The sequence below is a fragment of the Podarcis vaucheri genome (assembly GCF_965113315.1).
Source record: "Podarcis vaucheri genome assembly, chromosome: 4".
In the NCBI taxonomy this organism is placed as follows: domain Eukaryota; kingdom Metazoa; phylum Chordata; class Lepidosauria; order Squamata; family Lacertidae; genus Podarcis; species Podarcis vaucheri.
In genome coordinates, this window is record NC_138762.1 from 64,202,837 (window position 1) to 64,225,953 (window position 23,117).

The 23,117-nt window shown below is 39.3% G+C and overlaps 1 protein-coding gene and 1 long non-coding RNA gene across 8 annotated transcripts in view; one reads left to right on the plus strand and one right to left on the minus strand.

The window, feature by feature from the left end:
* LOC309530827 overlaps positions 1 to 23,117 on the plus strand; it is a 102,918-nt gene that overhangs the window by 67,270 nt on the left and 12,531 nt on the right. For all 3 annotated transcript variants that reach the window (XR_014218911.1, XR_014218912.1, XR_014218913.1), the window contains one exon: positions 22,954 to 23,089. This is a non-coding gene — a long non-coding RNA (uncharacterized lncRNA). The remainder of the gene's footprint in view (positions 1 to 22,953; positions 23,090 to 23,117) is intronic.
* The window catches only part of IL1RAPL1 (interleukin 1 receptor accessory protein like 1), a 653,479-nt gene continuing 644,088 nt past the window's right edge, over positions 13,727 to 23,117 (minus strand). For all 5 annotated transcript variants that reach the window (XM_082219956.1, XM_082219953.1, XM_082219952.1 and 2 more), the window contains 2 exons: positions 20,348 to 20,518; positions 13,727 to 16,581 (listed from right to left, as the gene is read on the minus strand). In XM_082219956.1, the coding sequence (XP_082076082.1) occupies positions 15,863 to 16,581; positions 20,348 to 20,518 (890 nt within the window). In that variant the 3' untranslated portion in view covers positions 13,727 to 15,862. The remainder of the gene's footprint in view (positions 16,582 to 20,347; positions 20,519 to 23,117) is intronic.

Genomic DNA, 23,117 nt, shown 5'->3' on the forward strand with positions numbered 1-23,117 from the left:
GACATGCTTATAGTTCATCACAGCAGTATTGAGCATTTAAAAAAAAATCTCACTGAGAGTCTTCAGGACAGAAACTCATCCTATTTCTTTGTCTAGTCTGAATCTTTCATACAGATGACCTAAAAATCAAAATAATCATAAAATGAACAAAAGCAACCCAGTAGTAAATAATTTTAATGGGGTTGGTCATACATACTGGAAGTTTAACACTTGCTCCTAGATTTGAGTATAGGCTAAGAAGTCAGGAAATGAAACACTCGGAATTCAGAGTCATTATAATGTTTACTCCTGCAATAGGGATGCAGGTAGTGCTGTGGTCTAAACCACTGAGCCTCTTGGACTTGCAGATCAGAAGGTTGACAATTTGAATCTGCACAACCAAGTAAGTTCCCGTTTCTCTGTCCCAGCTTCTGCCAACCTAGCAGTTCGAAAGCATACCAGTGCAAGTAGAAAAATAGGTACTGCTATGGTAGGAAGGTAGCTGTGTTTCTGTGCTCTGTGGCACTCGTCACAGTCATTGCTGGCCACATGGCCGGGAAAGCTAGCTGTGGACAAACACCAGCTCCCTCAGCCTGAAAGTGAGATGAGCGCCATACCCAATAGTTGCCTTTGACTGGACTTAACCGTCCAGGAGTCCTTTTCCTTTACCATTTTACTCCTGCAAAACTTTATACAGTTACCTGGAAGTAAATCCCATTGAACTCAGTGAGTCTTCTGAGTAGAGGTGCTTAGGATTGTGCTGTAAAAATAACTAGAACTTTTTATTATGATTTCTATGGCACCACAGGTGTGTTTAGCATTTGATGGACATGGTAAGAACCACTGTAATTAAAATTGTCGGTGTTTTTCTCTATAAATATAATTTACAGAGTATATAATTAAGCCAGTAACATGCACTCGACCTTGGAAAACTCAACACATAATATAATCTTTGTATAATATTTCCTCCTCAAGGCTGTACCTAAGCAGCTATTTTTCAGACTCTTTTCCTGTTATGTTCAAACCATTGCCTGCGTAGACTACCTAAACACATGTAAAGGAAGAAATCCCATGTTATCAAATGTTTTCCCCCTAACTCTGTTTCCCTCCCTTTCATGTGTTTGTTTGCCATGTGTCCTCTTTTTACTCTTTAGAGCACTATGCACACTGATGGCACCACATATGGCATTAATACGATTGATTTGGAATATAATAAGGGAGCTAGTGAAATGTGGCAGCTACCTAAGACTACCCCACTGAGTTGCCACGATGTCAGAGGAAGGAGGTGCAGGGTGAGAAACAACGCTTGACAGTGTGGATGTTAATTTGTTTAAATACCTGTCAGTAGCATTGAAACTTGCTGTTCATTTTTTAAATGTATGAAGAAAAGTAGGTAGGCCTTGTACATCTGGAGGGGTGTGTACAGAAGGAAATGTCACAAAGACTTCACGCATTTGCATGGTGTTATCGTCCCAGACCTCTAAAGATTCATGCTGAGCTTTTCTACAGAAATGGGGCTTTTCAGTTACACTGGTAGTAGTTATGAAAAAAGGCATGTGTTTTCTTTGTTGCATAGATTTAGAGTCATTCTGTCCTAAGGATGTAGGGTGGGGAATTTTAGAAATGTATTAGTCCTAAACAAAAATAATAATGGCTATTTAATGCTTATTTATTTGATTTTAATGTCTATTTAATGATGAGCTGTAATGAGCCTTTCTCCTTCAAGCATCTTAGACAAGATTTATATCAAACACATATGCACATGCAGAAAAAAATGGCTCCAGAGAGTAAGTGCCAAAATACTTGTTAAAAAGGTAAAGGACCCCTGACAGTTAAGTCCAGTCACTTACGACTCTGGGGTTGTGGCGCTCATCTCGCTTTACAGGCCAAGGGAGCCGGCGTTTGTCCGCAGACAGTTTTCCCACACAAACTAAAAGAGTGTAACTATTGTTGATAGGCTTCTGTGTGCTTGTAAAGCTGCTTAGGGAGAAGGCACTTAGGAATGGAGAAGTGGCAAGGGGAAAGGACTTTCCTACCATTGCAGCGCTCCAAATTGTCTCATGCAAGAGGATGCCATTCCCACCAGCACTCAGGGCTCCCAGGAAATCAGGCAGACCAGGCACCCTTTAGACTATAGTTCCAGCCTAAAAAGATTCAGCAGTCCTCCCAGCTAGGATAGTTTCACTGAGTCACCAATTTAACTGTAGCATACAATGTCTTTTAAAAACCCTTCAGCCAAGCTAATGCATCTGACCAGGTAGCTTGTCTTGAGCATGAAGACTCTGTCTGCTCTGCACTTTTTCCTGCCTTCTACCTTAGATCAGGAGTCAGCAATCTTTTTCAGCTGTGGGCCGGTCCACCGTCCCTCAGACCATGTGGTGGGCTGGACCATATTTAAAAAATAATAATGAACGAATTCCTATGCCCCACAAATAACCCAGAGATGCATTTTAAATAAAAGCACACATTCTACTCATGTAAAAACACACTGATTCCCAGACCGTCCGTGGGCAGGATTGAGAAGGCGATTGGGCCGCACCCAGCCCACGGACCTTAGGTTGCTTACCCCTGCCTTCGATCATGACCTCTACTCACTTTTCTGCCTTTGACCTTGCATCTATTTCTGCAGTCAACTCTCTATTGCTGCTTTGTAATTTGATGTTCCATCTGGTGCTGGCTCTGTATTGGCCTTTGATCTGGTGTCTGATCCTCAGTTTATCTGGGAACCTGTCTATCACCCCAGCCCTTTGTGCCTCATCTGCGGAACCTCCAGCCTATCTGTGGGCATATCCTTGTCCGCCCACACCTGGGCAGGGTCTCTGCCAAGCCTCAACAGCAGTAGAGCACATACAGTAGAGTTTTGGTTCAATCTCTGGCATCTTCAGTTAAATGAATCAGGCAACAGGTGATAGGAAGGGCCTCTGCCTAAGACTCTGGACAGCTGCTAATGGTCAGAATTTACTGGGTCAGAGTTGCATGGTATATGAAGCAGCTCCTGTGTTCATTCTTCATAGGCAGTATAAACACAATTCCTTGCACATGTTGAAAGAAGTCTGGTGAATGTGCAGAATGGCTAGATTTTATGTACAGTATATTCTTCATTCAACTCACACAGACCCCAACATATCTAAACACAAGCATGCTAAATAAGGAGCAGCCTTATTTTACTCAGTTGCTTTCAGAAAAATAATCTTGTTTTAATGCTTCTCTTAATCTGACAGAAGACAGGAAAATCTAAAATACTGCTTGGCACCTTATTCATCTTTTATATATTTATTCCTTTTCATTCTATTTTATTTTCTCAAGAAGAAAAGGGAACGGAACATTAGCTCCCTTTAATGTTAATGTAATTGTTCCAAATTGTGGAAATCGCTAATTCTGGAAGAGCTGCACTGAATTTAATAGATCCCACTGGAATTATAATCCAATGATTTGCTGTTCACAGTATCTCTCAGATATATGCCTGAAAGAATGGAGCATCTGGACTTCCTTATACATAACTGGTAGTTGGTAGCAAAATAACCTTTGGTCACGTATAAATTATGCATATTTTTTATTTATGTGGTTAGTGGATTTCAGGTATTAGGTATGTTCTATTGTTCTGTTAGTTTTTATGCCATTGTTGTATTTTAAATCAACCCTTTGCAAACTTCGAGACTCTTGTAAAAAGCGCTGAATAAACTTAGCAATAGTAAACAATTATTTAATAATAAAAAGAATAACAATGCAGATGTTGTAAAATTGAGAGTTTGGACAGGCTTTTGTGTAGCTCTGCATTGGATTATACCATTGATGAAGTTTTAAATATCGCGGTGAAAGCAAACGGGAGTGGGGGGGAGATAAAGCAGAGCAAAATATTGGCTGCTCTGATCTCATACATACATGGGCTGCTTCTGTATTAGCCAGTTTCTCCAGAATTGACCTAATTTGTTCCCTGAATTTTTACCAAGGACTCAAGTGTTGCCAAACCATTGCATTCTGACATGGAACACAATTGCAACACCAACTAGATCAGTGTGGTCTGGTAAGACACTATTGGAATATTTGATGGAAGGCATGGCCTATGAAGCTGGGTAATCTATGAGTCCAAATGAGATTCAGGGAAATTGATTGAATAATAAAGAAGCACAGTGCAAACAGTAAGCAAAGGACTTGATAATGTTAGGAGATCATAGATGATGGCAAGGACCAAGAAGAAAGTAGAGGTAGGGAAAGCCCTCACATGGATGGGGGAAAAGTAAGTGGGTTCCCCCACCCATGTGAGTTATTGCTATGAAGGGAATGGAGTGTCAAGGGAACAATGAGACTTGGGGGCTAAGGGGGGATTTTTTTTTCATTTTTCGTTGTTGCTATTGCTGTATTTTGCATTTTCACTAGGAAATAATTATTTTAACTCACAGTATTCAACTAATCTAACTAATTGAATATTACTTGAACTTGTTTTAAATAGTTTCAAATTCTTCCAGTTTTAATTAAAATGATAAAACACAGTATTTGCCAGGAGATTAGATCAGCCACACTGCAGCATATTTAAAGCCAAGGGAACCCATTCTAGGTCCTTGAAACCCCATCTAGCATGGTATATAAATATGTATTTAGTTATAAGAAATACCAGTTATTTACCACAGTTACCAAAACAGTTCCTACAGAGTTATTATAGTTTCTGAGTAAATGTATAATTATACTTTTAAAAAATAATACATTTGCATGTGCTCCCATTGGCTCAGATCTCTTTAGTATGTTTGTATTATCTTGGCTAGTTTTGCTTTTTTAAAAACATAGTTTTTACATCATCTACTTTCTGATCCATTTTTACCTATTGATTTGCTATAGATTCAGTATTTAATTAGCTCATTGATTAGTTGAAAAGACATTTTCTATCAGCAATATGTATAATAGTGCGAGAGCCAGTATTTTTAGTGGAACCAGAAAAAAATTACCTGTTTTTGACACTAAATAGTGAGATGGGCAGTAGAAAGAAATTCATGCAAATTGAGGTGTTTTTTTTAGCAAATTCTTTCCCTAGTTTGGGATTAGAGGGAATGATTGAGCGCTTATACCATACACATCACCAGAGATGTTCAAGTGCAATTGCACATGCAATCAGGTACACATGAAAGATGCCCCCATGTGCCCATTTGTCTGAAATTATGCAGACTTGATCCACTGTAGAGGGGCTACTATGCCTGAAAATTCCATTCAGTCCATTCCTGTCAAAATGAGTTTGTTGTTGTTTAGTCGTTTAGTCGTGTCCGACTCTTCGTGACCCCATGGACCAGAGCACGCCAGGCACTCCTGTCTTCCACTGCCTCCTGGAGTTTGGTCAAACTCATGTTGGTCGCTTTGAGAACACTGTCCAACCATCTCGTCTTCTGCCGTCCTCTTCTCCTTGTGCCCTCAATCTTTCCCAACATCAGGGTCTTTTCCAGGGAGTCTTCTCTTCTCATGAGGTGGCCAAAGTACTGGAGCCTCAGCTTCAGGATATGACCTTCCAGGGAGCACTCAGGGCTGATTTCCTTCAGAATGGATAGGTTTGATCTTCTTGCAGTCCATGGGACTCTCAAAAGTCTCCTCCAGCACCATAATTCAAAAGGAGTTTAGCCGTTTTGAAATTTTTCTATAATAGTGAACAGGGAAACTTCACACTTCAGGTTTCCTGAAGCAAAGTTCTGATCTGGAACTGAGATTAAGGCAACACCATACAAAGAGTTCCAAGCCAAACTGGGCCGTTTTCTGAATTTGGGTCTGAGCTGAATGTTATTGCACACCCTGGATATATAACACCTTGGATAAGCTTAGATCAAGCATACTACAGCCATGAGTGCCTTTCCTGCTTCGTTATTTATCAGCACAGTATCTTAGCAGTTCATTTTAGGCATTCTTCCAGTGCTGCAGTCCTACAGTATCAATCTAGTTCTAGCAAAATCAGTGGGAGGTTCATTAAATTTTTAAATGCTGTTCTCTCCCCCCCTTTTTCCCCTTTTGGTCAGCCTCTTTCTTTGTCTAGTTTTTCGTTTAAAAAATTCATCTGAAATCTGTCTCATTTAATCTTGCAAAATCCCTTCTGGTTTATTTGTCTTAAATCAATTGCTGCAACTTTATTGCTAGTTTATAAACTTATTTATTTGGGGGGAAACTGAGGTCATTGTTTTTCAGGGAAGAAACTTGTATTCAGTCAGAGATATGTCAACATTCGTTCCAGGCTTCCTGAAGCTGATGGGCATCTCTCTACAAATATGAATGGAAAATTACTTTTGAATTATGTGAGATGGTTGTTTTAAGTGAAATAGGGACGAGGAGTTCATACTTGACATTCTTTTTTACAGCTTCTGGTGCTCTTTTTTTGGAAGGAGTAACTTAGTTTCCCCCCAGTTATCTCTTGATGTTTGTTAACTTTTGTGTATTTTCAGACACACAATACTATGTAGGGGCCAAATTGATATATATCATCTTGACTATTCATTAGCACATTTTAATGCAGTGTTCCCTGAGTATAGTGGACATTCCACTAGAGTCTGAAAGTAATGAAGCAACAGAGTACAGCATATGGTTTGTTTGTTTTGGATTTTATCAATGTTCACGTAAATGGCAATTTTATTTTAAAGAAATTTAACATGCACAAATGGTCTTGTAAATTCACTGGTTATAAGGCCAGGTTATACTTCTACTCAGAAGTATGTCCCATTGGACTAAATTAGGCATATTCCCAGGTTAGAGGGTATATTATTGCAGTTATAAGCACTTGAAATCCTCTCAGTAGAATAATTATGACACATACGCCATGTATTTTTTTGTTTATTATGATGCTATAGCAGTGGGCTGTTTGGTAGCCTGTACTATTGAAGAAACCTTTTAAAAAAGTATTATTAATGATGTTTATGAGAGTGTGTGCTGTTAACCCAAGACACAGCATAGTCTACAATGATAATAATGAATCTTTGGTCTTGAGCAAGTGAAATAGTGCTAGGTAAATTTCAGATGGATTACTTAGGCATTACAAACAAACATAGAGCGGCAATCCCAGTGGCCATCCTGCACCAGGACTCAATATTTATATGATACCTACCTAACCAACAAGGTGAATAGGGCTGGATCTAGGCACATCAAAGAAGCGTTTCAGTTAAACACGTTGTAAATTTAAACAGGGAAAACAGGTAGAGAAAAACAGGACCCCACAGCACCATCTGGTGGCACAATGTTATATTGCATATACAACACTTTTTCTTTACCAATTTAGCTGAGTCCTGGTTATTCTCTTTCCCTCTGATAATAAGCTAGTGGTGTGGGAATGAGTAGTAGATTCCTTGTCATTTGGTGCAGTTTGTTAGGGATATTCCATTCTGGATGACACCAGACTCTGTGTGTGCATGTATATGTGTTTGGAAATGGATGGGGGTTTGTTACACTTTAAATTATTTCTCTCCCCCCTTTTTTTAAAAAAACCCCCACAACTCCATGCATATTAGGCCACTTATGCATCGCCAAAAAGAAGGAAATGCATCATCCAATGGGGTATGGTTGAGGAGGGATACAGATTTGCATAAAATTTGCATATGCTCGTATATATGTATCATTGTGCATTTAGAACTGATTACTATGATTTACACAGAAACACAGTACATCTCACCAAGGTGGGTCAGACTGTGAGCAGGTCACCTGTGTGCCTGCTCCATCTGCTGTCCAGATGCTAATTCTTGATAGGCAATTTCACACACTCTGCTTTCTCTTCTTCTAGTTTCTTACCTTTGGAGCAGACATTGATTGGACAGTCCTGCAAACAGAGATCTGTCCTCTATAAAATGAGATACATGGTCAGCCTAATGCATGTAGTAAGCTAGGAAGAGAAGATTGTTTGTTTGTTTGAGCGGTTTCTCTGTGTGAAATGGTCTGGACCTTTCATGCAAAACTGAGCTGGCCACATATTATACCAAAGGTAGATTTGTATGTTCCTGGCAAGCAAGGCTGAACATCTGTTTCTGTTACACTTACTGGGCTCAGGTTTTGAATTTATCTTGTGCCACTGAGATCTATAGGATCATAGGGTTGAGCTGGCGAACAATCTGCCACTAATGTAGCCAATTCAAACAGCTTTCAAAACAACTCTGTAAAATTAATACTGGCAGTCATTTGGCTTTTAAAAAAAAGTTTTCACACACAGTTTACTTACACTGTTTTATTTTTGTCTCAGTTTGCAAGAGGGGAAAGCTTACTGTGTCATGATAACTTTGTATTTTTGCCAGTAAAAGAGTAACATCAAAAAGAAAACTGCACATACACCTTGTTTATCTGCTCTGAAATTATGCACTCACCTTTTATTTATTTTATGGAAAGAAACCCTATATTTTACCTACTTCATGGTGTATGTTTCCTCAACCATTTTCCCTTCCTGGGTGTGGAAAAATTAAGGTTTTTTTTAAAAAAAATATTGCTAGTGTGTGCAGCATTCTTAGGAATAAAAGTTGATAGAAATTCAAAAAATTAAGCCTGTTGCAATTGTTTCAGCATGTGAATCCATGACTGCATCATGATCACAGGTGCCAAACAAAAAGATACTAGTTGTTACAGAATTCAGTGTAAACATGCACAGTGCTCTTTGCATGTTTCTGCTGCTGAATCTCAAGAGACTGGACAGCATTTACGTGAAGTTGAAAAAAACAAACAAATATTCTTTGGATATAGGATTGTTCAGGTTTTTGAGAATGAAACTCTGTTATAGATCTCTTTGTGGAAAGCAGGCAACTTTATTGCTATGACTTTAAGCACCTTCTGTTTAAACCTCAGTGTTTCTATGGCAGAAGTCTGTCAAAGTTCTGCATTCCACTGAGGGCATTTCCAGGCTGTCACTATTTTGGGGTGGGATTTGGTCATATCCCATCTGTGTAATTAAATCTGACCTGAACCCCGGTGAGAAGCAAACCCACTTCTCCAAAAGAGTGGGCTTTTTGCAATAAGGAAAATGACAGGGAAATAGATTGGAAAGTGTGGGATAACACTGGCTTGACCCATGGTAATCTGATCTCCCCACAAACAACTCTAGCTGAATGCTCATTAGATAGCTGATGTCTCTGCAAACAATTCAGGCTGAATGCTAATTAAATAGGTCATCTGGGAGTGACCATAGAGGTAGAATTGAACTGAGCTAACTCGACTTTAGTGGGATTGTTGCTTTAAAGTAGAGACCTGTGTGATTATCCTGCTTTGGCGCTGTGTGAATAATTGTTTTGTAGTATGTCCATAACTTTGTAGTATGTGTATAATTGTTCCCATTCGATGTTTTCTAGGTGTTAGGAAGATAAATGTGAAGCATTCTAATGTAATGCTTAAGTTACATGTATAATGCTAATTGTTTTAATTGTCTTTCTAAGTGTCCCCAAGTGCATAATTACAGCTACTGCAAACTGTTCACTAGAGAACAAAAGCTCTGGCAAACACTCCACCCGCCTTGTAAGTGCATTGCTGGTCACCTGTTAAGCTTGTTATGAAGGGTGTCCCTAAAATATTCCCCTGCAATTTACCTGTCAAACAATGAAAAGCATCCCCTCCAAAAACAGCATACATGACTGCTGAGAAAATAAACATTCCTTTGATTAGAAGCCAAATCATCTGGAACGGCTACCACGATAACTTCAGAATCATGAGCTATTTTATTTAAAGTGTGGATGAGAAAGTACACTGCATGATCTTGCTCACGCAGATTATGCTTGTGGTGTTGTTGTTGTTGTTTAGTCATTTAGTCGTGTCCGACTCTTCGTGACCCCATGGACCAGAGCACGCCAGGCACTCCTTTCTTCCTGTCTTGCTTGTGGTAGGGTATATTAATTATTACCTCCAGGGAGAAACACTATCTTTTTAGCATCATCATACTCTCTTTGAGGGCGAATCACTGGGAATATTTCAGGCTGAACCCCTCTTACTATTTATTCCATAGCCCAGGGTGGGGAATCTGGGTCTTTCTTCAGGCTGATGTACTCTTAACTCTCATAAGGCCCAGCCAGCGTTGCTAATGATCAGGGAAGATGGGAGGCGCAGCAGAGCAACAGTTGGAGGGCCACAGGTTGCCTACCCCTGTTGTAGCTTGTTTTCATATTTATACATAGAGTTAATGCAAACAGATTAACATACAGATAAGCACGAAGCTTAAAAATGGAAGCTGATGATTTTGTAAACTTCCAGTCAATTTTATTAACCTATCATCTTACCTTCAAGTGTCGTTAACATAGAGAACAAAGTATTACATCTTAAAGTATGATGGGGCTAAACTGCTCCTAGAAAACAAAATACTTTGAAAAATATATTAAATTAAATATATTATACTACTAGCAGGTTCCTTTCAGGCACAGAACAGGGCTATATATGAATCTATATATTATGAATATATTAAAACATGCAGTAGTTGTGGTATATGAATTGTTTAAAGTTCATTGCTGCTGTTGAAATACAAATCTTACTTTATGACAACAGGTCTAAAACTGAAGGTTTAAATCTAAACATTTTATATTCTGCTTGATTTATGTGCCTTATATGTTTTGATCTCATCCTGGTTTATTGTAATTGAGAGAATGAGTATTTGCGTACCCCTTACTTCTATAGTTGCTCTATTGTCTATTTAACATGCTCTACTTTTGTACGTAGGTGCTTTTACCTTATGCTGGCCTGTGGCCCTAATGAAGATTTGAGTTTGACTTACTTCATGATAACTGTTTACACAATTGCAGCTGATCAACAACAAAGATTATTTTTAGTGATTCTTGCCCATTTGCATGACCTTACCGTTATGGTTTTTCCAAGGTACATTTTGTCAACCTGAATGCTATGGGCAGCTGTCATCTCTTGCTTTATCCCCCATATAAACTGTGAGGGAGACCAATTTAAGGATCATATTAAAACAATGAATGACAAAAAACCACAGTGGACCAAATGATTTATATTAGTCTTTCTCTCCAAAGTTTCTGGAATAGCAAGATGGGAGAGAATGGTGAAGCAGCTAAAATATCTCCAGCGGCTATAGCCTGGCTCAGCACTTCAAAAGAATAACAACATTCTAAATTTTGACAGACAAATCCCTTCATGCTACCAAAATGTTATGTGATGGGTATTTTCCTTTGCTCTCCTGCGAAACAAGTGCTTTTTACAAGCAAACTGCTAAAGATATTGAAATGTGTTATGAAGGCAGTGACTGTGTGTTGCAAAACTGTCTATGTTCATTTAATTCCTGCTCGAAGAGTTCCAAAGTGAGTAGAAATGTGTTACAATAAGCAGTAAGTGAGATTTGGATGAGAGTTGAAGCAGTTGCTCTAAATGATGTACTGGATCTGCAAGGAAAGGGTTGTATTTCATGGTGACTGACGGAATTAACAAATGTGGTTCATCCCACAGCATCTCTGGTCAGCAGCAGCAAGTATACAAAGAGGCAGCTCTGCTAAAATGCAGAGTATTATTTACAAACACTGCTGGTACACTTGTAGGCCACATCTCCTACCAAGTTGATGTGCTCTTCCATTCCAGTAGAGGTCCATGGCTTAACTTAGCTATATATTTCTAGGAGTCAGATGCTTCTTCCATTCCAAAATGCCTATATCATCACATATTTTCAATCATGCTTTTGAAACCTGGATACAGCTTCTCTTAAAATAAAAGAAAGAAAGAAGGGAAACGAAGACTTTATCAGGTCCATTCTCCCAATACAGTGGTACCTAGGTTTACGAACTTAATCTGTTCTGGAAGTCCGTTCTTAAACCAAAACTGTTCTTAAACTGAGGTGCACTTTTTCCTAATGAGGCCTCCCACCGCTGGTGCCCTTTCACCCTTCGGATTCCGTTCTTAGACCAAGGTAAAGTTCTAAAACCAAGACACTATTTCTGTTTTTGTGGAATTTGTAAACCAAATTGTTCTTAAACCGAACTGTTCTTAAACTGAGGTACCAATGTATATCTTAGGTCTAAACATGATTGAATTTAATGCATAATATTAAAGAAATAAGAAAAGAATGTAACAGGAATAAGAACGTATATGGTCCAGTTATCTATCTATCTATCTATCTATCTATCTATCTATCTATCTATTATCCAGGGTTCTCTGCTTGGTTCTGTTGGCTGGATACTAAGAATAGATGTATACATCTGCAAAAGTACTGTTAGAATTCTATGGGTCTTCAGCATTAGTGGTACAATGGTTATTCACATAACTATCTTTAAGGTGGAAGGATTTCCATTAATTTAGTGAGTTCCTTACTTTTCCGGACATTGGATCCAGGTTCACATTCAGCAGAATTCTCCTCTTGCTGGAGGAAGCTGAGAGGAGGCAATCATAACTAGCTCTTCCCTCCCCTTGCAGTGTCCCTTATCCGTTTTGAGGGATTGTGAGACCTAGAGAAACATGAAAAGTACTGCAGGGGATGGGAGGATAGGAGAATAAGTTAAAAAAAAGAAGACGCTTTACTCTTCTGCAGAGCCTCCTCAAGAGGTTAATGGCTTCCATGAATGGAAGGGCTATATTTTATTTATGGAAGTCACTGTAGATCCAACTCATTGTGTATAAGTGCTTCCATAATTATCTCCTTATGGTGACATTTTCTTAAAAATGGTGGTATGAAAAGGCCGTTTAGCAGTACACCTACTACTCACCTTGGACCCTTTGGGGTGAGAAAAATCAAAGCAGATGGTGAATGGCCACTTGCTTCAGAGAATAGTAGCTCCACGTTAAGGATGGTCAGGGAGGTTTAACAGACAATTACTGACATAATCCATATGACCCCATATTAGCTGTGGATTTTGAGCCAAAGATGTAACCTTTGCCCAGTGATTGTGCTGTTGAATTTGACCACAATCAAAAACAGATTTGTGGATACAGAAGTAAGCACACTTAGCTCTGCATTGGGTTGTGGACTTTTCCCCCCAAACAAAGTGCTGTGCTTTTATGGATAAGCCTTTAACATGGCTTTGCATGCAAACTTTCACAGAATGCCTCTCTCCCACCTCCTCCTTCCCCAGTAAAAAACAAAGGATAGAGCCCAGGAACTAGGGCAAATACTTTTTTTCCTTTTTATTTTGTGTTCTAACAGAATTTTAGTCAAACATTGAGTACGTGAACATATGACAGTTCCTTTACTGTTTCTCGCACAGCTGTTTATAGAAGAGGAATATTGGGCGGAATGTTTCTAAAGCCAAATATGGCGGTCTCCAACCATTTGGAGCCTTTATCTCACATACTCTTCCTTTTCTCATTTGTTTGATTTTATTTAATAATATGACAAAGCATTATAAGAAAATCTTTTCTTTAAGTAGTGTGAATATCAAATAGTACCCATTAATCCCTGAATCATGCTATTCAAAGTGCTTAAATCTACATTAAAAATAGAAGAAGAAAAGTATTCCTGGTGAGACTTGAACAAAAAAAACCCAACACCTTAAAAAAAGAGAAACCAAACCTGCTAACACCTACAGCGTAGCTGTGGTCATACTGCAATGCTTTACAGTTACTTCACAACTCAGATCTAAGCTTCAAAAATATAAAAGAAAAGGCCATTGCACTGATTTACCTTTTGTTGGGAATTTGGAGAGTGGAGGGGAAAAGGTCTGAGATTTGCAATCTCATTAAAGGCCATTAAATTCCATCAGTACTTGGCAGGTGTCTATAATAGCCATCTTACATTTTCAAAGAACAAAATGTGCAAAGCTACTTTGTTGGTCCTGGCAGCTTTATTTGCTTGATGTGGTTTATTTGGCACATGCCCAGGCTTTAATTTTGGTGGTGGTGGTGGGGAGCACATACTAACAAAAAAACATTATTAGAAAAGGACCTGAGTTAACTGTCACAGAAATGAATATTGTTAGGCAAATAAATGTCTATATACATCCTAAAGGCTCTTGAATATGACTTGCAGATGCTTCCTTTCCAGTTACAACATGAGACTGGATATTTCCAGTGTACAGGTTGAAGCCCACAAGCACCTCTAGAATGCAGGTTACAGATTGTTTCACCACATTGCATCTTATCCAAACCAAACTATAACTTGGCAGTCAAACAAAACACACAGTATCTATTATAGCAGCCGTTACTGGTCAGCTCTTTAGGAAACTCCCTCCATCTGCGGTGAATTCAATAGTTTCAAATCGTCATTTCCAGCAGTTAAATTGTTGCATTTTGAGTGCAAGACAAACAAAAAGGTCACATTCTGTTCTGATGTAAGTTAATCAGCATTAGAAGTGTGCTCCCAAAAGGCTAGTGCCATATGAAAAGCAATCCTACTGTTCCTCCCTCTCATGGTTCTTATGTGAAATGTGACTATTGCATCAGTATGTGTAAATATGGAGATTAATGCTGACTGCATTAACATTCAGTGAATGAGGAGTTAATTGGCTCCGTTAATGTCTATGACAAACTCTCCTTGAATTCTGTGTGGGCAAAAAAATCAGTCCTGAGGTTTATGCAGAGAATGTTTCCCAGAGCCATGTTTCATGATCCTTCTTTAACTTTTTAAAGATGAAATCATACATTTAAAATAAAACTAGTTTATTTTATTCAATAACATTAATTGTTTCCAACATTTCTGGGTCTGATTTAAATATTACTCTTTTATAAAATATTGATGTTTGTTGGTATTTACTTTTGCAACCTCCTGAGATCTTCTTTAAACAACCTTGGAATTAAAAAAAAACCTTCTAAATTATTACTACAAGCTTCTTCTTCTTCTTAAAAAAAAAGATAAGAATGAATAATAAAGAATTCTAAATTCTGGATGTATCAGCAAAAAGAAAAGGCAATGACCAAACTTTAATATACACGGGGACTCCAAATCGGCTGCAAAAGAATTTTCTCATACTTCTTAAAAGACAACTTTTTTGTAATACAATGTGACAAACCATATTAGATATTGTCCTTCTGCTTTCCTTTGGTTTGGAAGCCATCACCGTAAATCTCTGCGGGGTTTAGTGCACTTCAGTGCCTATTGCCATACTTGCCTGATGAATGTAAATAATCTCATTTGAAGAATTTAAAGCAAGAAAGAGATCCACTGGTCCCAACCAAAAACGGAGTGGGGGAGGGAGTCACAAACACATCCAACACTTTCTCAGGAACTGAATGAATTAGAGTCGGCATGTTATTATCTTTATATAAAAGGAATACAACCAACTCATAAAATAAAGCATAACACCCTATTTTTCTTTCTACATACTCCATAGTGGTTATTGTGAACCAAGTGATACAGACTGGGGTGTGTATTTTTATTTTGTTTTGTTTTGTTCCACAACTATTAACTATGTGAAATGTTAAGACATTTAGACCACCTGTAATTTCACTCTGTGTGGTGCTGTAAAAAAGGCAAGGGTAAGGGGGTAAAGTGTAGCAGTGGGATAATGAATGAAGATGGGGCTATGAGTCGTTAGTGGGGTCCTCCTAAGAACAAATGTCCCTCCCCCCACACGCACACACGCACACTGGTGAATTGCTGCAAGCATGGCCGCTGGGAATCAGGCTAGGCGGGCCAACAAATGGATAGTGCTTCTGGATTCAACATAACGGTCCAAGCATTCCCAATAAATGTTTTAAAAAATAACACTCAAACTATACTAATGAAGCAAAAAGGTTTTCCTATCTATACAGCAGTCTCTTCATTTTTTCTCTTTTTTTAAAAAATGCAAATATACAAATCCCAATGACATATAAAACAAAGTCAAAATGTGAATGGCAGGAGACATGGGTAAAACAGGAAGACTGATGCTACAAAGAAATTTGCAAAAACATATGTACAAGACCCTGTTTTTCCTCATATTTCATAGATTGTAATGCATGTTTAACAGCAGCAGTCGAGGATGTAGTTCCAGGCACCAGACTGCAGACTTAGCTTCTACACAAGGGGGGCGAGTTCCCCCTTGCATTTATGTCACCAAATGACACTTGATATACTGGTTTCCCGTGGTAGGAGTGGCAGTATCGCACTGTTTGTGTGAGCCTCGTCGGGATTCTGCTCCCTGTTAGTTTTTGTCTGTGGCCTCTGCCCATTAATAAGTGTCATAGGGATGTTGCAGTAGGTATGCTGGTTACCTATTGAGGTAAGAGGCAGGGTGCCAGTAGGAGGTACGTCGTATTCATAGCTTCGATAATAGTGTTTCTGGCGCATCTGGGAATGATACGTGTTATGAAAGGTGGAGCGCAGATCAGGATGGGCCGTGGCAAGAGCCGTGGAGGTAGCAGCAGCCATGGAAATTGCTGAGACCGTCTGCAGTTCCCCAAAGGGGCCCTGCTCACTGACATCTAAAACCTGCTCGTGTGTGATGGGTTCTATCCTCTTAAAAGGCATTTCGTACTGTAAACGTTTCCAGAATTTGGAATTCAACTTGTTGCATTTTGGTCCGTGCCATTTAATAACAGTTAGGAGTTTGATGGTATGTTTCAGGGCCTCAACCTCCTGGTAGTTCATGATTCCCCGAAGTTCACTGCACTCAATCAGTATCACTTTAATTTCTCCCGTAACTAGCATGTTCCGAAGCCTTGTTTCCAGTTCAAAGATACTCCAGCCTCTTCTTACCACGTAGTTTGGAGTCATGACAATGATCAGTCGCTTGCTTTGGTCTACACATCTGGCCACGTCTTCTATGTATGCTGTAAAGCAAGAGAGGCTCAAGGTCAGGCAAAAATTATACCGGAGCTTCAAATTGCTTAAAAACAAAGTCCTTTTTATTTATGCATTATGCAAACATTCAGTGCAGATTTACAAATAACCATTTGGTCTGGCATGTGTGGTAAATAAGAATTTCCCCAAAGTAAGTTCCCATTCTTCATTCTAGGAACCAATAAAGGAATACCCCTGTTGCAGAGTGCAACTTAGCTTGTATGGTAGGCTGATGTATCGGCATGAGAAAGGGTGGAAAGAGAGAGGAACCTTCATACTTCCTAGGGTGTTCTAGTGCTGAGCTGTTGATCTTCCTTAAATGTTAGACTGATGATATTAGGGTTGCTGACCACACCTCCTACTCACCTTTCTTTTCTCTGTGCCGCCCTCATGAGAGCAGACATACAGGGCGCTTCCTTCAGTTGAGATGCAAGTGCAAGCATGGCTCAGTGCATCTCCACCTTAGCTAGATAAAACTATTATTATTATTATTATTTATTTTACTTTTAGTAAGACTTACAGGGGAAGAAAAGAATTAGAATATTTCCTTTAAAAATGCATTTCCAATAATAAATGCTAGCTTTCTTACTTTCCTAAACCTAGAGTCTCAGTGTAATTGTGTCCAGGGTAAAGTGTGCTCCTCGAACTGGGTTTCTGTATTCAGTTCATTTTCTGCTGCGCATTCAACTCAAATACTAACATAGCTTTCATTTGTTTCACTTAGAACCGGACACCTTTCTTTAAAAAGGGAATAAGTTCTAATAACAAGTTTGTGGAGATATCTTGTTCCTAGGAAGGCTGAAAAGGATAAAGTCCGGTCTGTAACTGGGACGTCCAAGTTTGGATAGTTCTTATAAATGAGAAAGACAAAGACTTGGCCCCATCCTCCACAATGCAGGTCAGTGTCATGGAGGCTTTCTGCAAGGGAATAATGTATTCCATTATGTTTAATAATGTGGCTCCTTTCCTGTTCCCTGGAGAAGGAATAGAGCTCATGGATTTTTGGTAGCAATCCAACAGAGCATTGGATGGTGGGAGACAAGGGGTGGTAATCTGCCAAATCAGCATGGAGGACATGGATAGGGTTGACACCTCCCACTAGATGTGACACGCAAGGTCCAACCAAATTTTCTGCCTCCTCTTCAGAGGTAGGAGCATGCCCAGGCCCATGCAGAGCTTGTCTGAGGGCTGGGACAGGAGCCTTGTTAGAATAAAGTTATGAACTCAAATAAAAAAGCAGCCAGTCCCTGGTAGGGACCCCCAGCTAGCTTAGCATTCCAAAGCCCTGGGCAAGTGTATCTGGCTGTCCCCATCTCTGCACAGGCTTCAGTAGGAGCCATCCCACTCACCAGACTAACCCTATCTGTAGGATGTGAAGGAGGTGGTCTGTATAAAGTCTTCTGACTAGTGTGCATTTTCCAACTTTTTTAAACCCTTTGCCTCTATTTGTGTTGGCTGAGTGTGTTTCCTCTGCTCCCTGTTCTCCTTTTGATTCCTGCTGTGAGGCATTAGTTTTCTTCATCATTTATTGTTTTTCGTCCCCCTTCCTCTTTACATTTGTGATGATCTGTCGTGGAACAACCCCCTTGAAGAAGATAGAAGTGGTTACCCAGACCTTGTGGATGATTGTGAAGTCCTACGCACCCATTCAGCTGCATGTCATTGTGGTTTTCCAATGGTTGACATTTTTAAGGTGGCCATATGGGCTTCTCACACCTTCACTAGACACTCAAAGGTAGATGTGTTCTGTTCTGCTGATGTGGCATTTGATAGGAAGGCCCTGCAGAAAGTGGTGATGTGTTACAGTGGCGCAGGGGAAGCCTTCCCTGAGTATGTTTATTTCTCTACTATATCCCTTTCCAAGAAATGTCCTCCATCCTGATCTGCCAGAACATCCTAACTTGAAATGCCATGAATTTCTATCTTCCGATTAGGATGGAGGGTATTCTGCCTGCCTCTCCTTCTTCTGCACTGTTTGGTGGGTGTAGTAGGCTTAGGGCATCTGTGCTCACCCAGATATGTTAGAGCTTTCTATTACCCTCTTTCCTTGGGACCAGGAACTTGTTACTTCAATGTGTTATCCTGTTTGAGGATGGTCAGTATGCCTGTTGAAGGTTTTGTTTCAGGTCTCTTGTGGGCATCAGTGACTATCATAGGATGAGGGGGTCATCTTTGCTCTCTCTCAGTTGGTCTGGTGAGTGGGATGACTCCTGCCCCTAAAGAGAAGGCAGAAGACCTGCCTGTCACATCCAGTGGCAGGTGCCATCCCTATCAGAGGAATGTCCTCCAGCCTAATCTGCAAATAGAAATTCACAGTAAGACAAAATTCCTGTTTTCCCACATAAACTATGTTTAAGGCTGATTCAAAAATTCAACCCAATAGAACATTTCTGCAGTAGTTCTTCTTGTAAAAGCTGAGTTCTTAAATTTCCTTGCAAACTGAACCTACTTTTTGACAGTTCAAAACAATTCAATGTCCCATTATTTAGAGACATAATATTGTGTCATTGAGGAATTCCACAAAGTTATGTGTTGTCTGCATATTAATTCAGAGGTTGTTCTTGTACAGGCAGGGCATAATGAAGCCTTGTTTTGCCCCACTGTTTCTCTCCATGCAAGAACTGTGTCAAGTAGTTAAGGTATAATGGAAGGAGTATGTACACCTCATTACTCTTCCAAGGATTGTAATTCACCTTATTTGAATCAGGAGATGAATTAGACAAAGATATCAGAGACATGCATAAATTCCCTATTCCCAGGGTTTTCTTCAGCCGGAACTCCCTGGCAATGGTGGGTGATCCGCCCTAAAAAAAGGTCAACAAGAAAAAAAGCCCTTCCTATTTCCAATAATGGACTAATGAGGCAAGTGTCATGTTAGCCTGCTATATTTTTGTGTGTGTGTGTGTGTACAACTGGGCACTGTTATACACCATGGGGATTCCTCTGTTCATGGTCACTGCATTCATGGCAGGATTGGACTGAGTGCCAGATGTTCTAAAATTTTTGGTTGAGTTGAACCCCCTCCATTGTCCCATTTGCAGAAGGCAAAGTTGAAAGCATTTCAGTGGTATTTAGGGTAGAGGGTAAAAATCCACCAGAAATTACTAGCGATGTTCTGGTGGCTCATAGGCACCATTTTGTTTGACAAGAAGTCTCTTAGAGTCAAAACAGGAATGTTGTTCTTACTCTTGATTTTATTAGGAATAATACTATATCATCTGAAGCCAGGTTGAGGAAGATATTTCCAGCCCTCATTTTGGGGGGCTTTGAGGTGGTGGTGATAATGGTGAAGATCACAGCTGTGAGGAGGAGAAGCATTGTGAAACAGGTGCATTGAAAAATGTTACCTGAGAGGCATTTTCAGGGCACTTCTGAACAGTTTACAGACAACTTTCAGCCTGGTCTTATTGTCAAGTGATATTTTTCACAATATGTTGTAACTTTGAATAATTTTATTTTGTATCCTCAATTTTTGGATATCAAGTTCCTGGATCACAGATATTGGGTTTGCGTGATTTATCAGTGTGTAATGGACATTCATTTTCTTCTTTGTTTTAGCTAAAGAGAATACATTGAATCTAATATTTGCAACTGGTAGCATTACTGCTAAACTTTACTACAGTTTTTTATGAGACAGCATTGAAACAATACTGCATTAAATATATATCTTAAAAAATAAACACACACGCACACATATGTAAAGGTACTGGTATACAAACAAACATGTATGCATTCACACACAGAATTGAAACTTACTTCCAGTTGGAATCAAATCTCTATCAGGAATGAACAATTTGTACCCATAATGCTTTTCAAGCATATCTGGTAGGATCTCAAGAGCAAATCTTTCTTCTTCTCCCGTTTCCTGATTCCACTGGTCAGGATCCACTTTGGTGTATGACAGGTATGCATCATAATCTTTGTTATCTGCAGTTTTAAAGGGAAGGGGAATAGAGACAGAAGAAAGATAGAAGACAGACTTGATATTTTCCCCTTTTACCAAGAGACATAGTCTGATCTGAAATCTTCTGCCCTGTTACCAATTTTGCCTCTTTCTCCCTGCTTCCGTACTTCACTGTCTGGCTATTTTTGCTTCATACTGTGTCTAGCCAAGTATATTCTCTTCCTTTTTCTTGGTGTTAGGAATTTTTTGTTTGTGAAGCAGAATATTTGCTTGTGAGACAGAGAATCGCCTTATTGGAGGGGTGGCTTTAACAATAGGGACAAATTCCCTTTTGGACAAACTTTGAAATTTTAGGGGATAGAAGGAAGAGCTTCACTCATTTTGATCATGAGAAACAACCATCTGCATTTAAGCAGAATTTTCTGTTTAAAAGCTGATCCCTCAGGGTTCCCAATTGTTTTTTAAATTTCCACTAGTTTAATCCACTAGTTTAAAATGTCACCACTCCCTGAAATCACCCTGTCCATTTCAAGCTGGAAGCTGTCACCTGAACTTTCGGCTTGTTTACACACCATAGGTTTAAAGCACATGGCTTCTGGAGCTGTAGTCTGTTAAGGGTGCTGGGAATTGTATCTGTGAGTTCCTTTGTAGGAAGTCATGTGCTTTCAATATTCCTAACATGTATGGTGTGTACACAGTTGTGTGACAAAAAGTACAGGCCCATCACTGGATCACAGCTCATGTTTTCAGTTACTGAAAACTTAGGAGGACGGATGTGCACATAGTGAAAATTCAAAAGTAATCACGTACAGTATTGATTTGTTCTCTAGCATGTTATAAGCAGAAAAAGGAGGCAGATTTCTGGATTTCGAGAACACATTTTGAAAAAAAAAATGTTTCAGTATTATATGCTCTACTGTTCAAATCATTGTTGGATTCAAAATTAGTATCTTCATTAGGATTTCAGGATTCAAATATAAAGTTTCGAAATCTGCTTTCAGAAGGAGCTCTTTTTAGCCAGCATGGTCCTGCTTTCACATCTCTCTTGCATGCAGCATAGGTGTATGCCTTTCTCCCACAAGAACCAATACCTGCATGTGGCACTACTGTCAATGGGAATAGGGATGGTGGCAGGGAACTCAAGTAATACAGCAAATAGGGGAAGGGGAAGGAGACTAGATAATCCCTTTGCTAATAAATTAAACTGAAATTCTATGGCTCAACTTGCTCATTTTAAGAACTATAATAAAACATGCATAATTGGGATTGTTGGAAAAACTGAAATTATAAATGCAAAGTTTTGCAAATAATGTGAGTGAGAAGAATTTGTTTGAGAAGTAACAGATCAGCCCTCCCCACCCCACCCCACTTCTAACATTCATTTGAAAACAAATCTGGTGGATGTAAGTATGTATATGTAAAAAGATAATGGAGACTGCAATGAAAGCCATCCTTTTTATTTCTGTTTCAATGAACCCAGTTCATTACATTAAGGTGAGCTTTTGTTTTGAACATAATATTATTTCTTTTCTAATGGGAAATAAATGTACTCTTTTCAATATACCGCATTCTGTTTGCTTACTTATAAGATTGAATGAAAGAAGCCACCATTAATTTTCATTAAGGGGTCAATAATGCCAAGTGCTCTGGAACTAATTCAGTGGAATAAGAGGTCACATTTTGATGTTTGTTGTGAAGAAAGTAGGGAGAAATCAATGGCAGGAGTAATGAAATGTTAACATCCATCTAACTCTCTAGACAGCATTATGCACAGGCTATAGAGAATATCAATTGCTTGTAAAAAGGTCTGATTGAATATCCTACTCTGTACCATATGTAATGCTAGTGATTCAATGCTGAATTCAGCTATTTGCTAACATTTTTTTTCACTTTACTCCTTTTTACCTTTCAGACACAGCTGTAAAAACAACAGTATGCCAACTTAAGGCAGTGCTGATGTCTGGCTATATGCAAGACAAAGCACAGACCCTTTGCAGATATGATCTTTGTATGTGGAGTAAAGTGAAAAGGTCTCCTGCCTCTGACATTACATGTCTTGCTGCCCTTCCCTGCCCCCACAATATTCACATCTTAACTGCAGAAAGCTGCAAAGGGGAAACCTACTCATTTGGGATGCACTTGCATAAGTTCCCAAACAATTAAATATCCCACATGTAGATGTCCCCATTGCAAATATGTGAGTTTTGGGGGCAGGGTGGGCAGGATACATGAGGAAGCCAGGAGCTATAATCACAGTTACCCATCATGTGTTTAGTTCTAAGAAGATAAGAATCCTGCTGGATCAGGCCAGGGGCTCATCTAGTCTACCATTTTGTTCTCACAGTAGCAAACCACATGTCAATGTCATTATGCAGAGCTTTGCGACTCGGATTCAGAGGCATACTGTCTTCTGCAGTGGAAGTAGCCATTTATAGTTTCCCTCCCTGTTTAATTACAGATATTGGTAAGAGAGCTCAACTGCCCATTCAACACTGGCAAGAACTTTGAGTACAGCTGAGAACATAGCAAGGCCCTAATCACAAACCTGTGCTCAATCAGGAGCTGCTATCTGGATAATATTCTGGCTGTGAAAGGTAATAGAAATAAAAATGTTCCTATTGA